This window comes from Oryctolagus cuniculus, chromosome 5 (genome assembly GCF_051225735.1).
Source record: "Oryctolagus cuniculus isolate XC-2025 breed Fujian yellow rabbit chromosome 5, ASM5122573v1, whole genome shotgun sequence".
In the NCBI taxonomy this organism is placed as follows: domain Eukaryota; kingdom Metazoa; phylum Chordata; class Mammalia; order Lagomorpha; family Leporidae; genus Oryctolagus; species Oryctolagus cuniculus.
The window spans coordinates 37,731,157-37,757,988 of NC_142871.1; the positions used below are offsets into that span (position 1 = coordinate 37,731,157).

A 26,832-nucleotide genomic window follows, 5' to 3' on the forward strand; every position below is an offset into this window, starting at 1 on the left:
AGAGGAATGAAAGGATAGAAGAATGAAAGGGTGGTTGCCTGGCTTGACTGGTATACCCTGTGGGTGTGTCAAACGATTACACTGTACCCCATAAAACGATACAAGTATCCTGGGTTCAGTTCCAAACTCCATCTTCTGCCTCCAGCTTCCTGCTAATGCAGACCCTGGGAGACAGCAGTGCTGGCTCAAGTAATTGAGTTCCTGCCACCCATAAGGGGGACCTGGATTGCATTCTTGGCTCCTGGCTTCTGCCTCAGCCACGCTGAGCAGTTAGGGAGTGACTAGTAGATGGGAGTTCTACCTCTGTCTGTATCCCTCTCTGCCTACCTCCTGACTCTTTGCCTATCAAATAAATTTAAAACATTTTAAATCTATAAAGTATCACATGTTCTATCACAAATTTTAGAATATGTACTGTTTTGGACTTCTAATATAACTGGTACAACTGCCTTCCAGAAAGGATTTTTTTAATTATTTAAAGTAGAAAAGAAACAAAAACTTCATAATCAGCAGACATGAGTTTGAATCCCAGATGTTAACCATTATGAAACTATCTTCATCTTTAAATCAGGGAAATTCATGATAAAGTTTTGGTTTGTTGTTGCAAAGTAGACAGTTTTTGCAGGTGGAACACACAGATTGTCTGACATGGTATCTACATATGAGGGTATTTTTAAAAGTTCAAGAAAAATGGAATTCAAAGGTAAGTTTACTATGGTGCATAAAATTTGAAATCCATACATAAAGTTCATGAAAAATGTATATTAAAAAAGGAGTTATGAAGGAACTTCAAAAATGTCTGTACCAAAATAAAGTTACCTTTGACATGTTTTTCCACGAATCTGGAAGTATACTCATACATCACAATCTCACTAGCCCCAGCAACTAATCTTGCCTACTTCTCTTCTGATTTCCACCCTGCTAGCTGCCATCGTGAGTTAACACTCACATTTTTGGCTTCCAAATAAAAGATCCCTCACTGAAATGCAGAGCCTGTGGGAAACATTCTTACAATGAACTCCATCAACTTCATTAATTCTTTCCTGTTGGCACTGCCTCTGAAAATGGGCAAGTAAGCATAAAGTATAGAATATAATATTAGCAAGGAACAATTACCAAGAAATCCTGCAATCTAAGGAGATGCAGCTGTACCATATTAGAGGCTTTTTTTTTCCATAAGCACTAGAAGTGATTTAACCATAATAAAAGATTAGAAAACAATACAAATTCAAAATGGGAATTTCCAACATTTACTAGATACTAAAAATGATACTTTTAAGTGCTTTACATTTAATCCCTACAATGGCTCTGTGAGGAAGGGGTCATGACCAACACTGTCCCCACTTTACAAACAGTAAAGTAACTTGGGTAAAATCCCTCAGAGAATAATGTTAATAATGGGATCTGAACTCTAATTTGTCTGGCTCTATAGACCCTAAGTGTCTGATTCACAGCTTTATTTATTTATTTATTTGGCAGGTAAAGTTACAGACAGAGAGAAAGAGAAAGGTCTTCCTTCCATTGGTTCACTCCCCAAATGGCCGCTACACCAATCCGAAGCCAGAAGCCAAGTGCTTCTTCCTGGTATCCCATGCGGGTGCAGGGGCTCAAGCACTTGGGCCATCTTCCACTGCCTTCTCAGGCCACAGCAGAGAGCGGGACTGGAAGAGGAGCAACCGGGACCAGAACCGGCACCAATATGAGATGCTGGCACCACAGGCGGAGGATTAACCAAGTGAGCTACAGCGCCGGCCCCCAACACTCATTTTTTTAAAAAAGATTTATTTATTTATTTTACTTCAAAAGTAGAGTTAGAGAGAGAGACAGACAGCAAATGAGCTCTCCCATCCACTGTCTCACTCCCCAAATGGCCACAACTGCCGGGGCTGGGACAGGCCAATGCTAGGAGCCCAAAGCTTTTTTCAGGTCTCACAGATGGGTGCAGGGGCCCAAGCACTTGCGCCATCTTCAGTGGCCTTCCCAGGCAAATTAGCAGGGAGCTGGATGGGAAGTGGGACAGCCAGGACTCAAACCAGAGCCCATATGGGATGCCAGTGCTACAGGAGGTGGCTTAAGCTGTTACGCCATAGCGTCAGCCCAAGCACTGAATTATTAAACACAGTTTGTGTGTGCTGACAGCTTTATATAGCTGGTCCTCCATAACTATGGATTCAACCAATCACAGATCAAGAGTAACTGGGAAGGCCGTATATTGTGGCCAAACAGGTTAAGCTGCCACCTTGAGATGTCTGCATCCCCTCCAAGTGTTGGTTAGAATCCCAGCTATTATGCTTCCAATCCAGCTTTCTACTATACCTGGGAAGGCAGTGGATGGTGGTGCATGTACAGCCACATGGGAAACCTGGACATAGTTCTAGATTCTTGGCTTCAGTCTGGCCCAGCTCCAAGTGTTGCAGGTATTTGGAGGACAAACCAGCAAATGGAAGATCTCTCTATCCCTCTTTCTCTCCCTCTCCCTCCTTCATCTCTGTCACTCAGCCTTTCAAATTAATAAATAAATCAAGTTTTAAAAGATATTTGGAGGAAAATTGCATCTGTACTGAACATGTACACTTTTTATGTTATTATTCCCTAAATAATACTGTAAGATAACTATATATATATTTACATTGTATTAGGTAACATTAGTAATCTAGAGATGATTCTAGATATATGGGTGGATGTATATAAGTACAAATAGTACACCATTATATATAAGGGACTTGAGCATCCCCAGATTTTGCAAGGGTGGGTGGATAATCCTGGCACCAATCCCCATGGATACTGAGGGACAACTATGTAATAGCACACTACAATTTTAGCATAATGCATAGAAAAATGTCATTTAATCAAGCTCTATGGTAATATGTTTAAAATCTTGCCTTAGTTTCTCACATTTTGCCATCAAACCCTTTTACTGACACTGCTGGAGGAATATGATCCTATTTCAAAACAAAAGATATACTGATCTATCCCTTTAAGGTGCACTGTTAGCACTGCGGCCTGCTACCCATAGAAAGCTGACTCAATCAGGAGTACAGAGATTCCAGAAAGGACCTGGGAAGCACTGTCTTCCAGGAAAAACAGCAGAATGTACCATTCAAAAGTAATCCCCAAAGATGGTAATAGACTTTCATTAGGGAATTACATTCCTTTCAGTGGTATACAAACATCTACTATAACTAGATGATTTTACAAAGAAACAGGGTTAATCTTGATAAGGAAAATATCCGATTTCACTTTTATTAACTGAAAACCATAACCCTTTCATGCTTACTTTTTTCTCAGGCCTGCTACAGACCAATCATGATTGGGACAGTTGTTTCTGCTAGGGTAGTTTGAATTTTTATTATAATGGCTAGAAATGGCAGGGATAGAACTAAAAAGCATAGTATAGGGCATGGTGCCAGCTACCTTATCTGCATCTGCTATGAAATATCAGCTGACTATAGTCTCTAGTGGCAAAAAATAATTCTTAACCATGACCATGAACTTTAGTCTCTGTGTCATGGGCCGGCAACTTTTTACATCTGTAGTTGAATACAGGTTTGTTTGGGTTTCTGAGCAACCCTGCAGAAAAATTTTATTTGAAATTAAAAAAGTCTCCACAAAACTGTACAAATTACCAATTCTTGTGAGACTTCCAATTCACTAAATAAAGGAAATTTGAGTCTGACAACTGGTGGAAAGACATGAGAAAGAAAACAAAAGGTAAAAGACTCTTTATTCAAAAGAATGGAGAGAAAAGGGAACATTCAATCATAAAGTATAGAGAGGGATAAAGCTTTTATCTCTCCAAATGCTGGAACCATGTGTTAGGAGATCTGCTTTAAGCACAAAAGAGGTATTTCAGGAAAATTTCATAACACAGAAGATAACACATCTGAGGAAATTAGTAATCCAAGAAACATCGCAGTTTCAATGAAAACATAAGTTCATTGTCAATCATGTAAGTGATTGACAATTTATATAAAGTAGGATGCTTGGAAATATATCCTAGCTTTTGTGTTGACATCAGGGTACCAAGAGAAAACTGTTCTGGACCTGAAGTAAGCTGAATGGACATACCCAATACTGTACTCATGTTCTGTTACTCCATGTTCTTGTAAAACAAAAACCCAGCTCTCTCAATAATTAGTTCACAATAAGCACAGATCTACTGCCCACATAGATCTACTGCTCCTCCCCTGTAGAACCACTGCTGCATCTTTATAGTCATTCTGTAACCAAAAGGAAAGGTTCTAGAACCGCATCCTGAAACACTGATAGATGAAATCTGTCCTCACAAGGCTCTATGTAAGGGAAAGAAGCTAAAAACTATAACTGCAGGGGTGGGGGGCTCTGTACCTCTCACTGTTAAAAGTCCAATTTTAAATCCCAGACTGTGAAATTTGTGAGCCAAGAACATTAATTTTTTTGTCATTACTCCTATCTTAGTAGTACTTTCAACACACGTTTTACTTCTCTTTGCAGTGCTTTTGTTTTTCCCTAAAAATAAAAGTTACAGTATTGGTATTTGAAATTACCATGTGCTATACAATTTCTATGTAACTGGAAAGACAATGTGGGGGTTTTTACCCCCTTATAAAACACAAAGGAGAAAGACTTAGCACACCACAGACTACATATGTGCATTTAAGAAAGAGGAAGAGACATGTAGGTAACTGGAACTACAAAAGAAGTCCTCACTTTTTATCAATCCCTGATTGTCATTCCTCAACCTCTGCTGATAGATTTGTTTTGTGCTGATTTTCAAAGACATCCTTCACAGTTACTATTTAGTCAGCTCTTTTCTGTGAGTGTGGCCCAACTTTAAACAATGTACCCAACTTTTCTCTGAAGGGAAGAAAGAACCTCCACTTTGACTATGGCTCTGTCTAAATAAGGTCGGAGTTTGAGTTCCGTAGCTTTAGCAGCTCATGACAAGAGCCTCGGGTGATCACTGACATCATAAAAGAGTGTCAATTGTTAAATCAACAACAGCAGTCACTGTGCACTTGCTCCCTATGTAGAACCTCTGTCCTTAATGAGTTGTACTATGAGCATTAAAGGTAAAACTAGTCTTCAAACAGTACTTTATATTTTGTGTGTCTGTGTGGGTGCAAACTATTTAAATTTTTACTTAGTATAGAGTTGATCTTCTGTATAAACAGATAATTAAAAATGAATCTTAATGAATAATGGGATGGGAGAGGGGTAGAAGGTGGTTTGGTCTGGGGGTAGGAAGGCAGGTATGGGAGGAAGAACTGCTATAATCCAAAAGTTGTACTTACAAAATTTATATTTGTTAAATAAAAGCTTTCTATATATATATATATATATATAAAAAAACAATGTACCCAGTCAAAGCCTTTTCCTTAATTGAGAAATAAGTCAGAGAGGAGAATTTACTTCCCTGTTCAGTGGACAGGTAATAATAGGAGGTAGGCAGCTGCAAGGCAGACTGCCAGGTTCCAGCGTATGTCTGGACAGCTCTCGTTGACAGCGCATCTTTTCATCAAACAGGTGCCATGTATGATACGACAATCACACAAGCTCTGGGACTGAAGTTAACCCTTGAGTCGAGGAGCACAGACAGTGTGGGTGAGAGAGCCAGGACCAAATGGGGGAGGAGCCCCACATTCGCAGCCCTGATCTTGAGGGAGCAAGAGGGAGCCCAAAGTTCCCACTCATCAATCCCATTTGGTAGTTTTATTAAGGCAATGTAGTTGCAAGAGAACAAGAACCAGTAATTTTAGTTTGGAATCTCTAAATTACTGAGTTATTCTTACTAAAGGCTGCTTTCCACAGTGTGTCCTTTTCAGATATTGCAATGAAATCACAAAAACCAACACAAGTTACTTACTCAAGGACAAATGTCTGGGTGTTAAAACCTTTTTTGGAAAAACTAAGGAAAAGCAAAAATTACATTTAATCTGCTGGGCAGTATTTCGATTATCAAATATGGCTGCTTTCTCATTCAAGTGCTTTAATCTCTCATTGTCTACACCCTTTATGAAGAAACGGCAACATCTTCACAGGAAGAAAAACAGATTTCAGAAACACCAGTAAGACCTAATGAGTAGATTTGGCTTGTAATTTAACAGGGTGAACAACAAAAAATTTTGTTTGAGAATTTCTAATTTATTAGAGGTTCTTCAAAGGTCTTAATCATTCTTCACATGGAATATTCTTGGGTCTATATTTAGCTCTGAAAGTGGTTCACTGTGTGACCTAGGGCAAGACAACAGTCTGTCACCTTTCCTGACATGTCAAGCTTCAAATAGAAGGTTAATTACTCAATACATTACTGCTTGTTTTTATCTAAAAGGCTTAAAGGGATGAGGAAGAATGAAACGGAATCCTTCAGTTACTGAAAATAAAATTAACTTATACTAAATGGGGTTCTGTTACCCCAAGGCTGCTTTGTCAGGTCTCAGCGTCTGCTGTGGCCTGCCATGACTAGCCTGGCATTTTCTGATATACTCTGTCATTGTGCTCCCATTCTGATTAGGCTGTTTACAGATGCTTCTAGCATCATTTGGTAACTGTCAGAACTGTCACTTAAATATTCACAAATCCAAAACATCGAGTCTACATTTGTTACTGCATGTCTTAATTCAGAACTGAAAGCCTTTCTGTTAGGGCACATTCAGCTACAAACAACAACAAATCTCTTGACTGAAATGGTTAATAAGTAAATTTCACTATATTAAGTAGACTTTTCATGGATATAAATGAACACCTTACCATGGGCTACTGATGAAAGAAGGAGGTTTATTTTGGCTTATGGTTTTGGGGATCACAGTCCAAGCTCAGGTAGGCCCCACTGGCTTGACCACAGGTGTCGCAAAAGGATTGCAGTGGCAAAGAGCACACAGAGGATGGATTCTGTGGCAATTCAGGATGCAGGGACACAAGCAGCATGCTCGTCTTTGATCAACCAGACACCTTGGGAGAGCTACCCTCTGAGAGGAGGCCTCCTGGGACCCAAACACCTTCTACTAGGCCCCTTCTCCCAAATACTACACTTGGGTTACGTTTTCACTCTTCTTCTGAGTTATGACACTGGAGACCCAGCCTTTTAACACGTGAGTCTTTTGGGGACATTCAAAGTAAGTCTAAACCACAGTCACTATGTTTATGGTAATATCCTTCTGGGATTGGTTAATTCAGTGGCTCAACAAGACCATCACCACTCTCGTTTCCAGGGTCCCATACGCAGCATAGCTGCTTGTGGACAATAAGTGTCTCCTATGAGTAAGATGACAGAAACATCCAGGATCACATGTAGCCAATAATTCCCAGTTAAAAATCCCCATTCTCTTCCCTCTGGATTTTTTTTTAAAGATTTATTTGTAATAGAGAGGGGGGAGAGACAGAGGAATCTTCCATCCACTGATTCACTCCCCAAATGACCAGAACAGCCAGGGCTGGGCCAGGACAAAGCCAGGAACCTGGAACTCCATCCAGGTCTCCTAGGTAGGTGGCAGGGGCCCAAGCAGTTGGGCCATCTCCTGCTGCTTTCCCAGGTACACTAGGATGGAGCTGGATGGAAGTGAAGCAGCTGGGACTTAAACCAGTATCCACTGCTGTGCCAGAATTTCAGCTCCACTTGAATCTCTTTTTACTGTTTAAAAAGAAAAAAAAAAGTTTTCTCTGAGACCCCAAGAGAATTTCCCCTCACACATCAGAATCGTGTACATGCTGTGTCCTAAACTGATCATTAGCAAGAAGAATGGAACCAACCACCTGCCAGAAGAAAGCCAGGGCCAAATGCCCTGACGCCCATGGCACTACAGTGAAGGAGCAGTTGGGAAGAGAATGTACTCAAAACACACGCAGTACTAGTGTAAGCTTGAGTTTCATATTTGCCTTTTTAAAAAATGTGGTGCAGCCTGAATACTTTTTACCCAAAATGCTTGGAACCAGAAGTGTTTCAGATTTCAGATTTTTCAGATTTTTTTTTTGAGATTAGCAAAGAGATATTTTATTTAAAAACAACTTTTAGACCATTACCATCATACAGGTAGAGAAACTTTAACAGATTTAAATAAAATCCAGTCTTTCCTAAAAGCATAGGTGATTTAAGAAAAGGAAGATCACATGTGATAAAGGTAACTGGAGAGGTAGGGAAAAGATCAATGATCATTTTTTTATATATAAAGACAGCAGACTATTCATGAGTTAAGTTCTAGACACAAGTAAATTTGGAAACAAGGAAAACATTTATATATTTTACAAAAATAATCTATTTCAATAAATCTATTAAATAGGTAATAATGGATACCAAAATGATGATAAATTTATCAATTAAAAATCCATTTAACAATCAGTTTACAGATTTTGAAAAAAAATACATACATATGTATATATATATATACACACATCTTGGGAAGGGGAGCCTAAACATTAAACTCATTTATGTTTCATATATACCTTATATACACATCCCGAGAGTAATTTTACACAAAATTTTAAATAATTTGGGGCATGAAGTGAAGTTTTTGTTGTGGAATTTTCTCCTTGTAGCATCACATCAATGCTCAAAAATTTTAATGTGGCATATGGGATGCCAGCGGCACAAGCAGTGCGCAGCACAGCAGTGGCTCTACCCACCATGCCACAATGCCAGTCCCTACTCTGTGCTTCTTTAACCCTTGTTATGCCTCTGGTTTTACCAGAACAAGTTTCTCTGCAGAAGTAGCAAATCCAAAAGTAGATGGGCATATTTTTATGCTGTTGTTTTCCCACAGACCAACACGAAACAAGAAACAGATTTGTTGTATTTACATAAACAATTTCATAACCTTTTCTCTCCATCCTTGCCCCTTGTTTTCGGCCTCTATCCTCCCCTAACATATTTAGCTCAGGTAACGAGCTGCAAAACAAGTCTGAAGTGCAAGCTTTCCCACGGCCTCTGCAGCTCTTCCATTCACACCTGTAGCTTGTACAACCCAATACCACTGAATCCCATACCTGTCTCCCAGATTTAACATCTTTGTCCTAGACCTCTCTCCTTAACTGCACCTTACTTGGTGCTTTCATATGCCCCAAATTTAATTCATCATCATCTTTGTGAATGGAAGGGGAGAGGGAGTGGGAGAGGGGAGTGTTGTGGGTGGGAGGGAAGGTATGGCGGGGGGGAAGCTATTGTAATCCAAAAGCTGTACTTTTGAAATTTATGCTCATTAAATAAAATTAAAAAAAAAAATTCATCATCATCTTGTTACCAAAATCTATTTTCTCTTTTATGCTCTACATTGATGTATGGCACTATTATCCACCTGTTTATATCTCAGATCTGGGAGTCATCCCAGCCTTTTCCAGCTTTCCTAATCCACCCCAAACCTGCAGATTGATTCTCTTGTCTACCTAGACCTTCAATGAACCCTTCCTTCTCCATCTCCACTGCAAATGCTTACGAGCAGGAAACTATGCCTGTCCAACAGCACGGCCTCTTCCTGGTCTTGCTGAGTCAGCTGCCTGCTCCCTTCATTGGGCTTTTATGTGACTAGGAGAGTGACTTTTCTAAAGCACAAATCTGATTGTGTCATTTTGAGCTCCAAAATGTTTGATGATTCCCATTCCCTACAAAAATACGATCTGAACTCCTTAAGGATACATAAGTCGTGTGCAGAGTGTATTCCTTGCACGACCCAGCACAAGTCCCCCTGGCTCACTGCATCGTGATGCTTTCTCAGCCTGGAAAACGCTCCACTTTCTCTTGCTTCCTCCCCTCCCCCTGGCATTCTCATTTCCAGCTCAAACCTCTCCTCTCTGTGCAGCCTTCCCTGACAACCCTAGGCAGAATCAGAACTCTACTTCGCTCCCATTAACTTTGTGGCAGTCCAGATCATTTTAAACCGTAATTGTCTGTTTCATGACTTCCTGCTAGAAAGAAAACTCTTAAAGTACTGTTTGTGTTCATTCTTCTTCGATCTTCACTGTCCAGCATCATACTTGGCACTTGGTAGGCTCAATAGGTATCTATTCAATAAACTACACAAATAAATGAAAACAACAGAAGCCAGGGTGGAGACATTTTAAAGTGAAGGAAGAGCCTCTCTATGTGCACGGTCGCTAGCAATGCTTCCGCTGCCTGGGAGGACATGCAAACTACCAGTGCAGGCAGCACTGGTGAATCCTAAATCCACTTGGCCCCTTGTTCCTATTTTAAGAGTAACTATGTTACAAAATGAAAACCCAGAGGAAGGGGGTTTTCAGACAGATCTGGAGAATGAAAACTTTATTGTTTCTCCTCCAATTAATCACAGATGCAATAAGAATCGAAGTCTAGCTTTGGCAGAAACTGAAATAGAACAACTGAACACAGAATGGAGAATTCACGAATTCTAATGATGGAAGAAACTCCATGAGAGTATTCACACTGACAGATTAGACATCCCCATAAACAGTACTCACTCCTCCATCACAAGAGACAGTAAAGACTTTCACAGATCCCGGGATCCCTGGCACCCTTCCCTGTGTCTGAACAACCCTCTGGAGTTTCAAGTTTCTCCTAAGGCCTACACTGTTATACACCAAAGAAAGGTTAAGGAGAAACTGACATTGTCTTTTTATATTAACCCTTTAAGTCACTTTTCAGCCTCCACAGTCCACGGGTTTAGGAATTCTGCCTACAATTTATTATGAAAACACTAATTGTATGAGCGCAGTGAGCAAACACTGAGTGTATGTTAGGCATGATGCTATCAGCTGTTTGATGCAAGCACGTCCAGTCCTCCTAGCATCCTCACCAGGTGACAAGCATTATTAATCCCCATCACAGAGGTGAGGTAACTGCATTGAGAGCAGATGTTTAAGCAATGTGCACAAAGTCGCCCAATGGGGAAGTCGCCATGACCATTAGAACAAAGTCTGATTCTAGGAGCCTCCCTGTAGCTTGCTTCTACCTCTTTACTATTCTGCATCCTCTCCAGGTCCTCTACATCATGCAAAGGGAGCATTTAATGAGTTTCACAAGTTTGTCTCTTGTACTTTTACCATATTATCACATTATTTTAATAATAATACATTATATAGATTTGCCAACTGTACTTTACTCACAGCTAATAATTAAAATATGTGCTCACCTTCACCTATGTACTTATACACATAAATCATACACATAAATATATAAAAACTCACCATATATATCATATGTATATATGTACATACGTATGCACTTTTACTTTTTGAAAGGCACAAGTGTGAATCACATGCCAATTTAAGGACAGCATTAGAAATAATGCAAATCTCTAAAAGCTATGAAATGGGTTTTCTGGGGTTAGAAAAATAAGAATAGTGTTGCAGTAAGTATTCTAATATGACTAGTACTGCTACTAACATTTTTAATATTTTTATAAGACTGTACATCAGTCACTGTGCCCAGGACTTTTAGAACATTGGTAAATATTGATTAGCATGGCAGATAATTTATTCAGAGGCAATTAGGCAACGTAATGGGCTAATTAGCCATGACTTTTGACAACTGGGAGGGTCTCCTACAACTAATTTCCTGTATCTTAATGGCTTTGTTAAGCTATAGACTTTGTTGTTGTTGTTGTTGTTGTTGTTTGACAGGCAGAGTGGACAGTGAGAGAGAGACAGAGAGAAAGGTCTTCCTTTGCCGTTGGTTCACCCTCCAATGGCTGCCGCGGCCAGCGCGCTGCGGCCGGCGCACCGCGCTGATCCGATGGCAGGAGCCAGGAGCCAGGTGCTTTTCCTGGTCTCCCATGGGGTGCAGGGCCCAAGCACTTGGGCCATCCTCCACTGCACTCCCTGGCCACAGCAGAGAGCTGGCCTGGAAGAGGGGCAACCGGGACAGAATCCGGCGCCCCGACCGGGACTAGAACCTGGTGTGCCGGCGCCACTAGGCGGAGGATTAGCCTAGTGAGCCGCGGCGCCGGCCTAAACTATAGACTTTGCACTTCAAGAATTTCTTTCACGTGGTTTCATTTTTCTTTTTATTTGGAATTCAATATTTGCTTTCATGTTTTCTAAAATACACTTAAAACCAAAAGCTCTATAAATAATTTGTGAAGTGACTTATTTATTATATAATTCTATTAGTGATGCATAATTTTTCAATTAAATTTATCACTTAGCACTGCCCCTTTAATATGCAGAGTTCCTAAGGCATTTAATATATATCACAAGGTTTGAAACAGACCAACAGATGTCTGGATTTCCAAAACAGCCCAAGTCATAGCTGCCACTTTGTGTTAGCATCCAGATTGATAGCTGATACAACAATGAAAATACAGTAAGCCATCACTCACTAATTTTCTCAGCTACTTATCCTGAGTCTTCCTCTAACTCAAGCAGATGTAAAGAAGCTGAGCATTTCAATTATCAGTTGCTTTTCATTTTTATTAAGAGCATATCACAATTAAATTTCAAAAACTTCCTTTTTGGAAGATGTTTCATCAAAGAAATATACAAGGGATAATTAGATTACAAGAATGAACAAGATTTGTATTAACAATATACATCAACAGCTCTACTTTTTTAAGAACTTTATACTTTTTGGTGGGGTGACTTAAGTCCCAGTTAAACCTAGTCTTGGTGCTCTTCTTTTAACCCATTAGATCCCACTTTCACATTTACAAATTATCATTTGAATAAGAAATTATATGATCCCCCAAATTCTGGACAAAACAAATAATATCCTCCACTCAGCTCTTATTAAATTAGTTGACAATTTTTAACAGAGAAAAGTACCGAAGCTTTTAAAAATGAAAAAAATAGGCATACATTTCCCTCAGGGGATAAACTGATTTATCATGGGTGCCTCTTCTAACACACTTCAAATAGATTCATCTTAATCAGCCTAAGTAGACATGGAATTTTCTGAATCATCTCCCTGTCACCCTGTGCAAAAGAAAACACGACAAGATTTTTTTGGTCCTACCCACCACAAGAGACATTCCAATATTACAGAGTTATCAGCACCACACAATAATAAATTTTCAACGACTTTTCTTATCAATATGTTCCTATCAGTCTGGGGTATTTTTGCATTGGCTGCATTGTTACCAAAGAATGCTCAAATGGAAATTAAAGAGGGAAGAAGAAATTAAAGACAGAAGAACAAACCAGTTTATATTTTAGACAGAGACAGCAGAGTGGTTATCAAAATGAATTTATTAGAAAAAAATGTAGGAAACATTGATCAAAACTAAGTTTTCCCTGGTTTCCTTGGGCCCATGAACTGAAGTAGAAGGGTTTAAATGCACTGGCCTTTGGCTGTTTTTATACTCTTAAAATTCTGACAATCCTTAAGAGCTTTTGTTTATGTGAGTTACATTTATAAATATTTACTAAATTCAGGTAATTGTGAATATTCTTTGATACTATACCAAAATTTGACAAGTTACAGCCCTTTAAAAGTTTAGCTGCAATGTAGAATCTTATTCCCATAGTCTTTACATTCCAGTTTTTGGATTTATCTTGAACTTCTAGTGGATCATTTATCCATGCAGAATTTTGTACCAACATCCACTGATCATTTTACACATACGGATTCTGAGGCCGGCACTGTGTTACAGAGGGTTAAGCCTCCCCATGCCAGGCTGGCATCCCATATCTGAGTACTAGTTTCAGACCTGGCTACTGCATTTCTGATTGAGCTTTCTAGGAAAGTAGCAGGAAAATGGGCCCTGCCACCAATGTAGAAAACACATACGGAGAACTGGCTCCTGGCTTTGGGGTGGCCCAGGCCTGGCTGTTGTGGCCACCTGAGGAATAAACCAGCAGGTGGAAAATCCCTCTTTCTGTCTCTCTCCCTACAACCTCACCCTCTGTCTCTTCCTCTCTGTCACTCTGCCTATCAGATAAGTAAATAAATCTTTAAATAAATAAATAATATGGACTCCCTGAGTTTTGGAGATCTTCTAGATGTTGCCAAAATTTCATCAAAAAAATGTTCATTAATAACATCTCCTTCTAGTTAGAAAAATATTCAAGAGCAAGGAACACAAAGGATAGATGTTCAGTATCTTTGAGGTTTCACTGGTGTAGACATATGTAAAAATGCATCAGTTTGTATATTTTGTACGTGCAGGTTCTGTATGTAAGTTATACTCTAATAAAATAATTTCTAAATTTTTATTTTACACAACAGAGTGCATGATAGATTAAAAACAACCTGGGGAAATGAGTTCATTATTCTGCTCTGTGCTTCTCCATTCACATAGAAAATTTTTAAAATAAAATCTGATGGAAAATCTTTATGTTTTAGGAAGCTGTCAAGCTCCCAGTAATAGATGTGAGTTTTCTAAAATTCTTAGTTTTTCTTGAAAGTTTGAATTTTATTATTAGCAGTAAATAATGTCTGTTGTACTTGAAGTGAAAGGTTCACCTGTTCATTTCTGAGAAAATGTCTGTCAATACTCAAGTGTGAGAATGACAGTCCATGTGCCAATCGTTTTTCAAGAAAAAAATGGTGTTTCACAAAAGACAGGGGCTGCCTTGGCTCATAGCTTCCTCACTCAAGCACTTCTCCTCAGGTCAAACCCCTACCTCAGTAGGCAGCAGCAAAGCTTCACGTGTACCTCTCATTCTCATTACGCAAAATATTAAAAATACATACTCAAAGGTTAAGATTAAATACAATTAATAATTTTTCTACTCAACAAGAACATTCATATTTTAATATTTTAGCCATCTTTAAAAGTGTTTTTTTAATTGCATATACCTGGATTCACACTGGCCATGCAAAGTTTTACCCACCATTGCTTTTGCATCATCAGTATTATTATAAAAACTGTTTTATCCTCACAGATATCCTAAAGGTATCTATTGTACAACTGGGGATCCATGAACAAATTTTAAAGACTGGAGAGGCTAAAATATATTTTAAAAGAACTTAAAACTTGGGGCCAACATTGTGGCAGAGTGGGTAAAGCCACCACCTGCAACATCAGCATCCCATATGGGCGCCAGTTCAAGTCCCAGCTGCTCCACTTCTCATCTAGCTACCTGCCAAAGTACCTGGGAAAGCAACAGAAGACAGCCTAAGTCCTTGAGCCCTTGCACCCGTGTAGAAGACCTGGACCTTCAATCTAGCCCAGGCAGGCCTGGCCATCATGGCCATTTGGGGAATGAACTAGTAGATGGAAGAACGATCTCTCTCTCTCCTTTTCTCTCTCTCTTTGCCTCTCTCTGTAACTGTGCCTTTCAAATGAATAAAATAAATATTTTAAAAAATTTTAAAACTCATCAAAAGTGTAGCCTTATAAATTACTAGAGTAACAAATCATTTATAAAATAAGCACAATGAGGTTCATATTTCTACTGCAAAAAGTACATGAAAAAAGATATCAAACACATATCTAGTATCAATACCTCTCTGCACTAGGTATACCTTCAATGAGACAAATAGCATTTAAGCTACATATATTTTCTAATTAAACGTCTTTTTCAGACAAGGTTTCAGGCTTAAGGATTCTAGAAAGTTCAAAGATTTTTGTCCTAGTTATGCCTTTCAGCCAAAATAATATTGCTAATTTCCATCACTTTCTATCTCTTCCTGATGCATCAGTCAGCCAATGGGTCAATTACATTGACAGTCCTGTCTTCCATAAAGAAGACTCCCACGCCTACTTACTGAAACTGGGAAAGATTCAGGAGGGGGCAACCCAACGTCTTTGAAGCTCTGTCCTAGTCCCTAAGGGCAAAGGAGCACTGAGGATTATTAGTGAGAGTTGAGGGTATCCTCAGTCCAAAGACACTCCAACCCCAGATGGAAGACAAAACGTCCCTTCCTTTTGACTGAACCAGCACCCAGATGTGACTCCTAGAAATCCCTGGGTGACCACAATAAACCTCTTAAGACTACATCATTGGCATAAGCTGTCCAAGTCTCTTAAGAGTGATTCTCAAGCAGAGACATCTGGATAAAATATACTCATTGACTCAACTCTCAGAATTCTCAACATTTCAGCCCATGAAGTCTGAGTCTGGGATCCTACTGGTCTGATTTGCCACCAGATACAGACTGAATGAACTACATATGATCCCCAACTTACAATAGTGTAATTAAGGATTTTCCAAAACTTTCCAATGGTGTGAAAGCAATACACACGCATTAGTAACCATACTTTGCATTTTGGATTTTGCTCTTTTTTGAGGCTAGTGTTATGTGATAGAATGTCTAGTCACTGCTCCCAGTCAGCCTAACACTCATGAGTGGAAACAACTGATACCCCATAGTGTACTGTATCCAACACTTTACTATAAAATATACTTTGTGTTAGGTGATTTTGCTCTTCTGCAGGCTACTTCAAGTGTTATGAGCATGTTTAAGGTAGGGTAAGCTGGGGTCAGTGCTGTGGCATATCGGATGCAGTGCTGGCATCCCATATGAGCGCCTGTTCGAGTCCCGGCTGCTACACTTCTGATACAGCTCTCTGCTGTGGCCTGGGAAATCAATAGAAGATGGTCCAAGTCCTGGGGCCCCTGCACCCACATGGGAAGATCCAGAGGAAGCTCCTGGCTCCTGGCTTCGGATCAGTTCACCTCTGGCCACTGCGGCCAATTGGGTAATGAACCTGCAAATGGAAGACCTCTCTCTCTCTCTCTCTCTCTCTCTCTTTTTCTCTCTGCCTCTCCTTCTCTGTGTAACTCTGAGTTTCAAATAAATAAATAAATAAATATTTTTTAAAAAATATTTGTAGGGTAAGTTGAGCTACAATGTTTGAAAGGATGGGGGTATTTTTTAATTAATTAATTATTTATTTGAAACACAGAGTTAGAGAGAAGAAGAAAGACAGAGAGATCTTCCATACACTGGTTCATTCTCCAAATGGCCCCAACAGCCTGGGTTGGGCCAGGGTGAAGCCAAGACCCAGGAGCTTCATTCAGTTCTCCCACATGGATGCAGGGGCCCAAGTACTTCGGCCATCCTCCACTGCTTTTCCAGGCCTTTAGCAGGGAGCTGGACTGGAAGTGGAGCAGCCTGGACTCAAACCAGCACCCATGTAAGATGCCAGCATCACAGGGGGCTGCTTTACCTTACATGTCAAAATGGCAGCCTCAGGATAAGAATATTAAATTCATTTTCAATTTAGTGTATTTTTAACTTACAATGAATTTCTCAGGATATAACCCCATCATAAATCAAGGAGCATCTATACAACTATGAAGACTCTTAGTTTTCTATGGTTCCACCATGTCTTATAGACTTATTAGTTTCTATCTGAGTATGAGGTGGGCCAAATCCTTACATCTCTTATGCTACATTCTGGAACTGAAATTTTTATCTTTAGGATCCAGTCCTGTGTAGATATGTTGAACATTAAACTTCACTCTTTTTTATCCCACATCTACTCAGCTTTATTACATACTCATTGCCTCAGTCTGTGTAATTGTTCCACTTCCTCACCAACTCCTCACACACACAAACCTAACAACCTCCTAACTCTACAGATTCCTTAGCCAATAACACTATAGGTTCAATCAAGGTATTTCCTATATCCATTACTGCCTCTCAGTCCACTGCTTCTCTCACACAATCATACCTGTTGCTCTAGAAAGTCTCTTTTCTTTACTATTCATCTCTGTTTCTCCATCTCATCCCAGTCAGCTGAATTCTGATTCTCCCCATCCCTACACTGTGTTCAAAGGGAAAATTATAAACTTTTTCTACTATGTCCTATCCAAGCCATGCAAGCCCTATCATCCAGCCTTCTTTCCTCTCTGGTTCTCTGACGTAGTATGGGCTGCCTGTTGACTCTGCATGACTCTTAAGGACTATGCCTTCTACTTCTCTGTACCTCATGATACCCAAGAGAGAACAGCATACTCAACAACATACATTAAATTGATCCTGAATAATTATTTTTTTTTTTTGACAGGCAGAGTGGACAGTGAGAGAGAGAGAAAGAGAGAAAGGTCTTCCTTTGCCGTTGGTTCACCCTCCAGTGGCCGCCACGGCTGGCACGCTGCGGCCGGCACACCGCAGGAGCCAGGTACTTACCCTGGTCTCCCATGGGGTGCAGGGCCCAAGCACCTGGGCCATCCTCCACTGCACTCCCTGGCCACAGCAGAGAGCTGGCCTGGAAGAGGGGCAACCGGGACAGAATCCGGCGCCCCGACCGGAACTAGAACCCGGTGTGCCGGCACTGCAAGGCGGAGGATTAGCCTAGTGAGCCACGGCGCCGGCCCCTGAATAATTATTGTTAAGCCCCAAATCAGTTGGAGTTCCCAGGAAATCATTTTGTTTTTTACCTTTTCTTGCAGATGTTATGAATATACTGACCTGCAGAAAAGTGCCTTCTAGACCTTTCCAAATTCCTCACTGCCTCCAACAAGTTATGTCTGACAGCTGAAAGTAAACTAGTCTTTGCAAGCGCTAAATTGCTCATCAGTCTTACAAAGGGCGTCATTTAATCAATTACCTCCCATAAGGAAATATAAATGTAACATAGCTGCCTGAGAAAAATTAATTCACCCAACTCAAGTAAGAAGCTCAGAGAATACAGCTTTCATAATCCTAGGATATCTGAACTATAGTTCATTCCTGGTTTTCACCAAGAAGAATTAAGATTTTGTTTTTTCGTTTCTTTCTTCTCTCTTCTTCTTTGGGGGAGGGGTGAGATTTTCATTGATGAGTGCAGTTAGACTTGCAAAGAGTTGTAGCCCAAAGATAAATAAACATAACATCATCCAAAGCTTTGGCTATGGGCCAGTGAAACATTTGAGACAACAAATGTTGCCTCCACATCCTACCACATTTTCCTCACACACCCCATAAAGGGATTCCATGGCAGAAGATCAGGAAGAAAATGCTCACAAGGAGTTGCAATGCAGCTTCTCTGTATTTCTAATGAGAAATTGGAAATAAAATTGTGTCTCTTTAACATTTTTAAACATTCCATAAACTTCAGTATTAAGATTCTCTCAGGATGTATGAATATATATCCACAGGTTTTCTCCAAGTTGATGTGGAAAGAAATGATCTGGGTTTAAGATCTTGAAAAAAGTTAGATCCATACATTATTCTTCGAGAATTTCTGTGTTATTTTAAAAGTCCATTATTTGGATTATCTTCAAGTCCATAATTCAATGAGAAGAATGTCTGGTTTGAAACAGCAGCTTCCTCTAAAGTATATTCACTTTGAAAACTGGGGGAATGGCCCTGTTCTGGCTAAAGCATCTTCATTTGGTGCACACACTTTCCATCCAGAAACACAACTGCGTAGGGGTTTGTCTTCATCGTGTGCCATGTAACAAGAGCATCTATGTTTGAATATGTGCTTCCCCTTAAGACACGTTTTCTTTCCTTAGGGAAGAAACTGAACATTTCACATTGTGCAGGTCACCTACAGTTTCTCTTCTTAGAGTAAATCTCTCTGGCCTGGGTCATACTATTCCTAAACAAAAGCAGCAAGCATGACAATGCCAGGTTTTGAATGGTGAGGTCCTGAAGGCCTTTATTGGAAAAAATGCTTTCTCCATATTCATGAAACAAAGTTAAACTGGAATGACTCTTGAACCAACATTTCAAAGCTTCATTATATTTTAAGCACAGAATTATAACAACTATAGGTAGAAAAATATTGAGTGGCAAATATAAATACTAAAAACGCTCTATAACATTTTCAATGTATTATTGTCAAAATACAACATTTAAGAAAATACTTCAATGAGAACAATACATACAAGCATATACAACTAGTTCCAAATAGTTGCCAAAAGAAAGTGATGTTAAAGAAATAAAAACAAATACATAATTTTTAAATGATACTCACCAATCATAATTGAAGACTCACAGTGATAATAGCCATTGCTCTGTTTTTTCTTCAGCATGGAGCAAAGATCTATACGATATAACATTTCTTCTCCAAATCTATGACTGATAAATTTTTCATACAATTCAGGTTCTATTTTTTTCACTCCCTTGAAATAACAAAAGAAAAATCACATCAATCAATCATTTCATCTAGGCAGCCAGTTCATATTTATATCACCTTCTGAAAAGCTGTTACTACCATTTTGCTTTCTAGGACTACTGACTGGAACTTGAAAATGGATACTACAGAGTTGTTGAAATGCTATTTTTAAAGTCTCCTTTTCTAGGATGAGTTGTAAAAAAATCAGTAATGATATTAAATTTGACAGCATTCTGAACTTCATATACTTTAATCTTTGAAAATAATAAAGCTTATCATGTTGAAATTTGAGATATCAAGGAAAGGAAAATCATCTACAAATGCAATGGAAAGATGGGTGAACCCTTTAAAAATGAAAGGGACCATAACATTTTGTACTAGGGAAAATGTTCTAGTAAGATGGATGTGATTTTTAACTTAACTAATAAGAATCATCAGACAGACAATTAATTAAAGAGTAGTTGAATTGGAATAGGGAGCATCAGTGGATCTTGCAAGATCTTTTCTATCTGTCTCTCCTTATTTTCAGTGCATTCTCAAAGCAGGAACAACTCCTTGTTAAAAAAAATTACATGATAACTGTAAAACTACCTCTGTAGTTTTCCAAATCATGGGGAAGACTATCACTGCCTCCCCTTTACTATACAATGGCCTTGCAACTCCTTGCAACTCAGAGTCTCTGTAATATGAAGGCAACCAGAATACGTATTTTCCTCTAAAAATTAACAAAAACTTACTATGGAAAATTTTTAAATAGAGATATAAGTACCAAATATAATTTACCCCAAACTGCTCCTATAATTTTGCTAGGTATTTTATTTTTGCTATGTAAATATTAAGTACTTTTTTTCCTTTTAATATGAATGTGGTTGAACACTGCTTGATCATCAGCTTAATTTTTTCAGTAAATATGGCTGGTCAATAAATAATATACAGATGTATAAAGTGTCTCTGAATCCATTATACTCCATTGTATGGAAGTATCACAATTTGTTCATCTAATTCTTTACTATTGGACATTTAAGTTGTTCTTAATATTTTACATTATATTAAAATGTGTTCCATGTTCAAAAGCTGACTCCTGATCTTGGGGTTATCCTTGAACCCCCTCTTTCTCTCAACCCACATCTAGTAAGAATCACATTGGTGGGCCGGCGCCGCGGCTCACTAGGCTAATCCTCCGCCTTGCGGCGCCGGCACACCGGGTTCTAGTCCTGGTCGGGGCGCCGGATTCTGTCCCAGTTGCCCCTCTTCCAGGCCAGCTCTCTGCTGTGGCCAGGGAGTGCAGTGGAGGATGGCCCAGGTGCTTGGGCCCTGCACCCCATGGGAGACCAGGAAAAGCACCTGGCTCCTGGCTCCTGCCATCGGATCAGCGCGGTGCGCCGGCCGCAGCGCTGGCCGCGGCGGCCATTGGAGGGTGAACCAATGGCAAAGGAAGACCTTTCTCTCTGTCTCTCTCTCACTGTCCACTCTGCCTGTCAAAAAAAAAAAAAAAAAAAAGAATCGCATTGGTTCTACCTTCAAAATGTGCCCAGTTACCCACAACACCTTCATCTACCTTCATCTGGCCACATCCTTCTCTCTTTTACCTGGATTAACCTAATGACCTCCTGACTGACTCCTACCATTGCCCCTTCTACAGCCAGAGTGATAATAGAAAACATGCTTAGATCAGTTCACTTCTCCGCTAAAAACCCTCCAAAAGACCCTCATCTCTCTCAAAGGAAGAGTCAAAGTCCCCAGAACACCCTGCAAAGTGCTGTCTGCCCATACCTGTACTTCCCACTCCCTGTCTCCTACCACCATTGCCCGCTTCTCACTATTCCTTGAACAGGCCAGGCACGAGCCACCTCAGAGTTTTTGTGCTGGCTGCTGGCTGCTCCCTTTTTCCTAGAGTGCTCTTGCCCTCAATTCCATTAATTTCTTGCTCAAATATTAGTTTCTTAATAGGGCCTCCCCTGGCCACCTCATTTATTGTGCATTCCTACCACAAAAGATACTTCCACATCCTCCCCACTCTTCTTTCTTTTTATGCACTTATGCATATTTTCCCATAGCACTCACAATCTCCTAACATACCATGTAATTTACTTATTGGGGCCGGTGCTGTGGCCCAGCTGGTTAAGCTGCAGCCTGCAGTGCCAACATCCCATATACACGTCGATTCAAGCTGATCCACTTCCAATCCAGCTCCCTGATGATGGTGCCTGGGAAAGCAGCAAAAGACAGTCCAATTGCTTGGACCCCTGCCACCCATGGGACCCCTCTCCACCATGTAGGAGACTGGAAAGGGCTGCTGGCTTCTGACTTTAACTTGGCCCAACCCTGGCCCTTGTAACCATTTGAGGAGTGAACCAGCGGATAGAAGTGCTCTCTCTCTAACTTTGTCTTTCAAATTAATCTTTAAAAAAAGAATTATTATGTTTATTTATCATTGTCTGGCATCATCTGTCTCTCCTCATTAGAATGCAGGCTAAACAAAGGGAAGGATCTTTGAGTTTTATTCACTGAAACATCCCTTGTGCTCAATAAATAATTATCACAAATGCAAAGAAGATAAAGTCTCAAAAACAGATTTTATGAGAGCTGACCCCATCAAACAAGAAGGTAGCTAAGTGGATTTCTTTTGATTTGTTAAATAAGATGCCTGGAGAGAGGCAACAGAGCTGTAAGTAGGAGTGAATTCAAATCTTGACTCAGCCACCACTGAGCTCTATGGCTTTGCCTCAGTTTTCTCCTCTGTAAAATGAGATTAACAATAGTCCCTACCTCAAAGTGTGCAGATTAAACAATTTATAAAAGTGCATGAAACAGCAAAATATAGTAAATGCTTATACACCCACACACATACACACACACATCACATATATGAGGATATAGCAAAATGTTTGCGGAAAATGCATATTATCAAAAAAAATAGGTGTCTGGATTTCAAAATATCTGCAGCAAAATAAACCTGTCTTTTAATTCTATTTTTCTATGAACTTCACGAAGTACATTCATATGTACTTGTGCGTATACACATGAAATACTTCAAAAAATTAGTGGAATGGGACTGGCGCTGTGGCGCAGCAGGTAAAGTTGCCACCTGCAGTGCCAGCATCACATATGGGCACCAGTTCAAGTCCTGGCTGGTCTACTTCTGATCCAGCTCTCTGTTATGGCCTGAGAAAGCAGTGGAAGAGCTTTAGGAAGGTGAGGAAGAAGGGCTGGCATTGTGGTGCAGCACATTAAGCCCCCACCTGTCACACAGGCATCACATATCAGCGTGCTAGTTCCAGTTCCTGCTACTCCACTTTTCTGTTCCATCTCCTTGCTAACATGCCTGGGAAAGCAGCAGAAGATGGCCCAAGTGCTTGATGCCCACATGGGAGACCTAGAAGTCCCTGGCTTTTAGCTTTGGTGTAGCCCAGCCATGGCTGTAGCACCCATCCTGGGTGTGAACCAGTGGATGAATATCTGTGTGTGTGTGTGTGTCTGTGTGTGTCTCCCTCCTTCTTTCTCATTCTGCCTTTCAAATAAGTAAAAATAAATCATTAAGAATAAATAGATAAGTAAATAAATAAAGATGAGAAAGGTAATTTCAGGATCCCAAATCTGAAAATCATGCCTTCACTCAGCCTTTTTAGATTTAAAATAGGACCTTGAAGAATGATGTCTTTGGGACTATTTAGACAGCCCAATGGATTCATTCAGAAAATATGAACCTTCTTAGACTTACCCTAAATGATATACTCATTTATTGCCTCAGAATTATAGCCCATTTTTATGAAAGAAAAAACACCACCTACTACAGTTGAATGGTAAGACAGATTTTCATAGAAAAGAAACATATTGCCAAACAAAAACATCTCCACAGAACGAAGATGATACTAATGGTAGAATATGTATCAGACAAAGAAGATTCTTGTTTATTTCTAGATTTATTATTGAAGATATTTTCTGATTGGTGAATATGATTTCAGTGCCTTCTAAAGCCTCATGCCTTTTTGAACCAGAGCTTTCTGTATAAATTATGAGTAACAAAATTAATTCTATTTCACTTGCTAATCAAAATGAGTCTCTTAAGACTTCTGTTGGAAGTCATCTGTGAAGAATCCTTGCAAAATAGTTGATGCTTACCTTTTGCTAAAATTGAATTAATTAGCCTAGCAGATTAGAGCTTTCTTGTTTCCCTTATTTCTTACTTTTAACAAGCGCATTTCACTAAACTGAAATGGAGATTATAGTAGCAAGTCAGTGCTGGCATCGCTGCCTTGAAAAGTAAAGGCCCTTTTTTGTCTGTTGAGTTATCACTTGTCTTCCGCCTTGTCTAAACGAGTGACTCCCCCCCCACCTCAAAAAAAGCATTAAAAAAAGGTCAATTTCAATTTACTCTGGAATTTTTTTTACTCCTGAAGTCATATCTCAACTGAAATTATTCCCTGAAATCCCTAATGATAACAATTATATATGAAGACACTTCAAAATATTCATAGAAAATGCATATTATGAAAAATATGCATGCACGGATTTCAAGATTTCTTTCCTCAAAATAAGATTTATTATCTATTTTTACTTATTTGAGAGGTAGACAGGAAGAGAGAACAGGGAAAGAGAGCACCCAAGTGCTCGGCCACTCTCCAAGTACCTGCAACTTCTGGGCCGGACTGAGGCTATGTTTGGGCCAAGGCTGGCAGTTGGCAATCCAGGCCCCCCATCTCAGTGGCAGGAACCCAATTACTTGAGCTATCACCACTGCTTTCTAGGGTCTGCGTTAGCAGGAAGCTAGAATCAGGAACTGAAGATGGGTATCAAACTCAAGAATTCCAGGGTGCCTTGAACACCAGGATAAATGCACAATCGCCAAACTTATCTTTAATTCCATTTTCCGCTAATCTTTTTAAAGATAGATTTATTTATTTATTTATTTGAAAGGCAGAGTGGCTGGCGCCATGGCTCACTTGGTTAATCCTTCGCCTATGGTACCGGCATCCCATATGGGCACCGGGTTCTAGTCCCGGTTGCCCCTCTTCCAGTCCAGCTCTCTGCTGTGGCCAGGGAGTACAGTGGAGGATGGCCCAAGTGCTTGGGCCCTGCACCCTCATGGGAGACCAGGAGAAGCATCTGGCTCCTGGCTTCGGATCAGCACAGCGCTGGCCGTAGCGGCCATTTTGGGGGCTGAACCAACAGAAGGAAGACCTTTCTCTCTGTCTCTATCTCTCACTGTCTAACTCTATCTGTCAAATGGAATGGAATGGAATGGAATGGAATAAATAAAATAAAATAAAATAAAATAGAAAGGCAGAGTTACAAGGTGGCAGAGGCAAAGAGAGAGAGAGAGAGAGAGAGAGAGAGAGAGAAAGAGAGGTCTTCCCTCTGCTGGTTTACTCCCCAGATGACCACAACCACCGGAACTATGTCAATTGAAAGCCAGGAGCCAGGAGCTTCCTTCAGGTCTCCCAAGTGGGTAAAGGGGCCCAAGCACTTGGGACATCCTCTACTGCTTTCCCAGGCACATTAGCAAGGAGATGGATCAGAAGTGGAGTAGCAGGAACTGGAGCTAACACTCTGATATGTGATGCCTGTGTGACAGGCAGGGCTTAACCCTCTGCACCACAATGCTAGCCCCTCTTCCTCGCCTTCCTAAGGCATCCTATCATCTAAAGATCAGTGCATATAAAGCATATTAGAAGTACTCAAAGAAATCCACAAAAATGGTTAAAATCAAGAAAGCAGGACTAGCAAAGGATAAGAGAGTTGGGAGTCTATAAGAGGCAGAGAAACAATACACGTGGGTGATCCTCAACAAAATCATGGTAACAGCACTTTGAGTATGCTTGGTGAAAGTCTGGGACTTGGCTTGAAGGTTACTATTATCTTCAACCTAACAGGGGTAAGGTTTATTTTTAAGGACTTCACATTTATAAATATGTTCAATATAAGTGACATGTCAGTTACGTAGCCTAATATTGAGAAAAGAAATAAGAAGTTAAATATAGGATATGAGATTTCTAAACAATAAATTAGCAGCAAAAAACATCAAACAAGAACTTTTTAAGACTGTCTTAATTATCAGAAATGGGCTGAAGTCTTACTTCCCTTTAGCTTAGTGTCAGTCCCAGTTTAGGGAGAATCAGCACAGATATTTAAAGCCACCCAATAACCTTTGATACAATGTACCAGGAAACAGGAATTTCATTCTTGATTGTGACTTGGCACTCAGCTAACTCCAGAAAAAAATGGCACTGACAGGCTGAAGAGTATTTTTAGCATCATCTGATGGCTGAATCTAATAAGTAATGGAAATTATTTACTCAGGAAGCACTCACCAAATCATTTACATTTAGCTAAATGATGTACATTATTCAATATGAACCAAAAGGGCACAGATTTGTATTACTTATTACTATGCAATTCAACTCTATTTTTAATACAGGAAGCAGACACAACCACAAAATATGAAAATCCATTTTAGTTAACATTATGAAACAAAAAATCATTCATTTAATGTTCTCAAAGATAAAATACATATTATTCCTCTTTAATTTCCCTGACAAAGTTATTCTGGTCAGAACAATGGAATGCTAATTTTATTAAGCAGGTTGAGACATTTTTGGAGTAGCAGATAACTTCTTATTGTTACTTGTTATCTTATAATATTCACAATTTATATAAACAGGCTCCATATCAGACCAACAAATTATGTGTCCTTTTGACAGTAAGCTTGGTATTCCTGAATCTCTGCTCTTTATTTCTGTCATGCAAGCAGCTACTAAAGAAATGTACTTTCCCTGAGATAATGGCCTAAAACCAAAATTCAGGATGCAAATTAGCAGCCAAACCAAACTACTCTGTCATTTGGGTATCAGGTGATGAAAGAGGAATGGCAATATTTTTAAACGTTTCCTTTCTTTAGTGATATATTGTTTAAAAATTTTAAATCATTTTTGGCCATCACTGTCTCTATTAAAAT

The 26,832-nt window shown here is 39.7% G+C and overlaps 1 protein-coding gene across 6 annotated transcripts in view; it reads right to left on the reverse strand.

Moving 5' to 3' along the window:
- AKAP7 (A-kinase anchoring protein 7) overlaps window positions 1-26,832 on the reverse strand; it is a 162,672-nt gene that overhangs the window by 34,590 nt on the left and 101,250 nt on the right. For all 6 annotated transcript variants that reach the window (XR_016233751.1, XR_016233750.1, XM_051855333.3 and 3 more), the window contains one exon: window positions 19,737-19,884. Coding sequence is in view for 4 of the 6 variants with exons in the window: in XM_051855333.3 (XP_051711293.1) it covers window positions 19,737-19,884 (148 nt within the window). In the remaining 2 variants the exon portion in view is untranslated. The remainder of the gene's footprint in view (window positions 1-19,736; window positions 19,885-26,832) is intronic.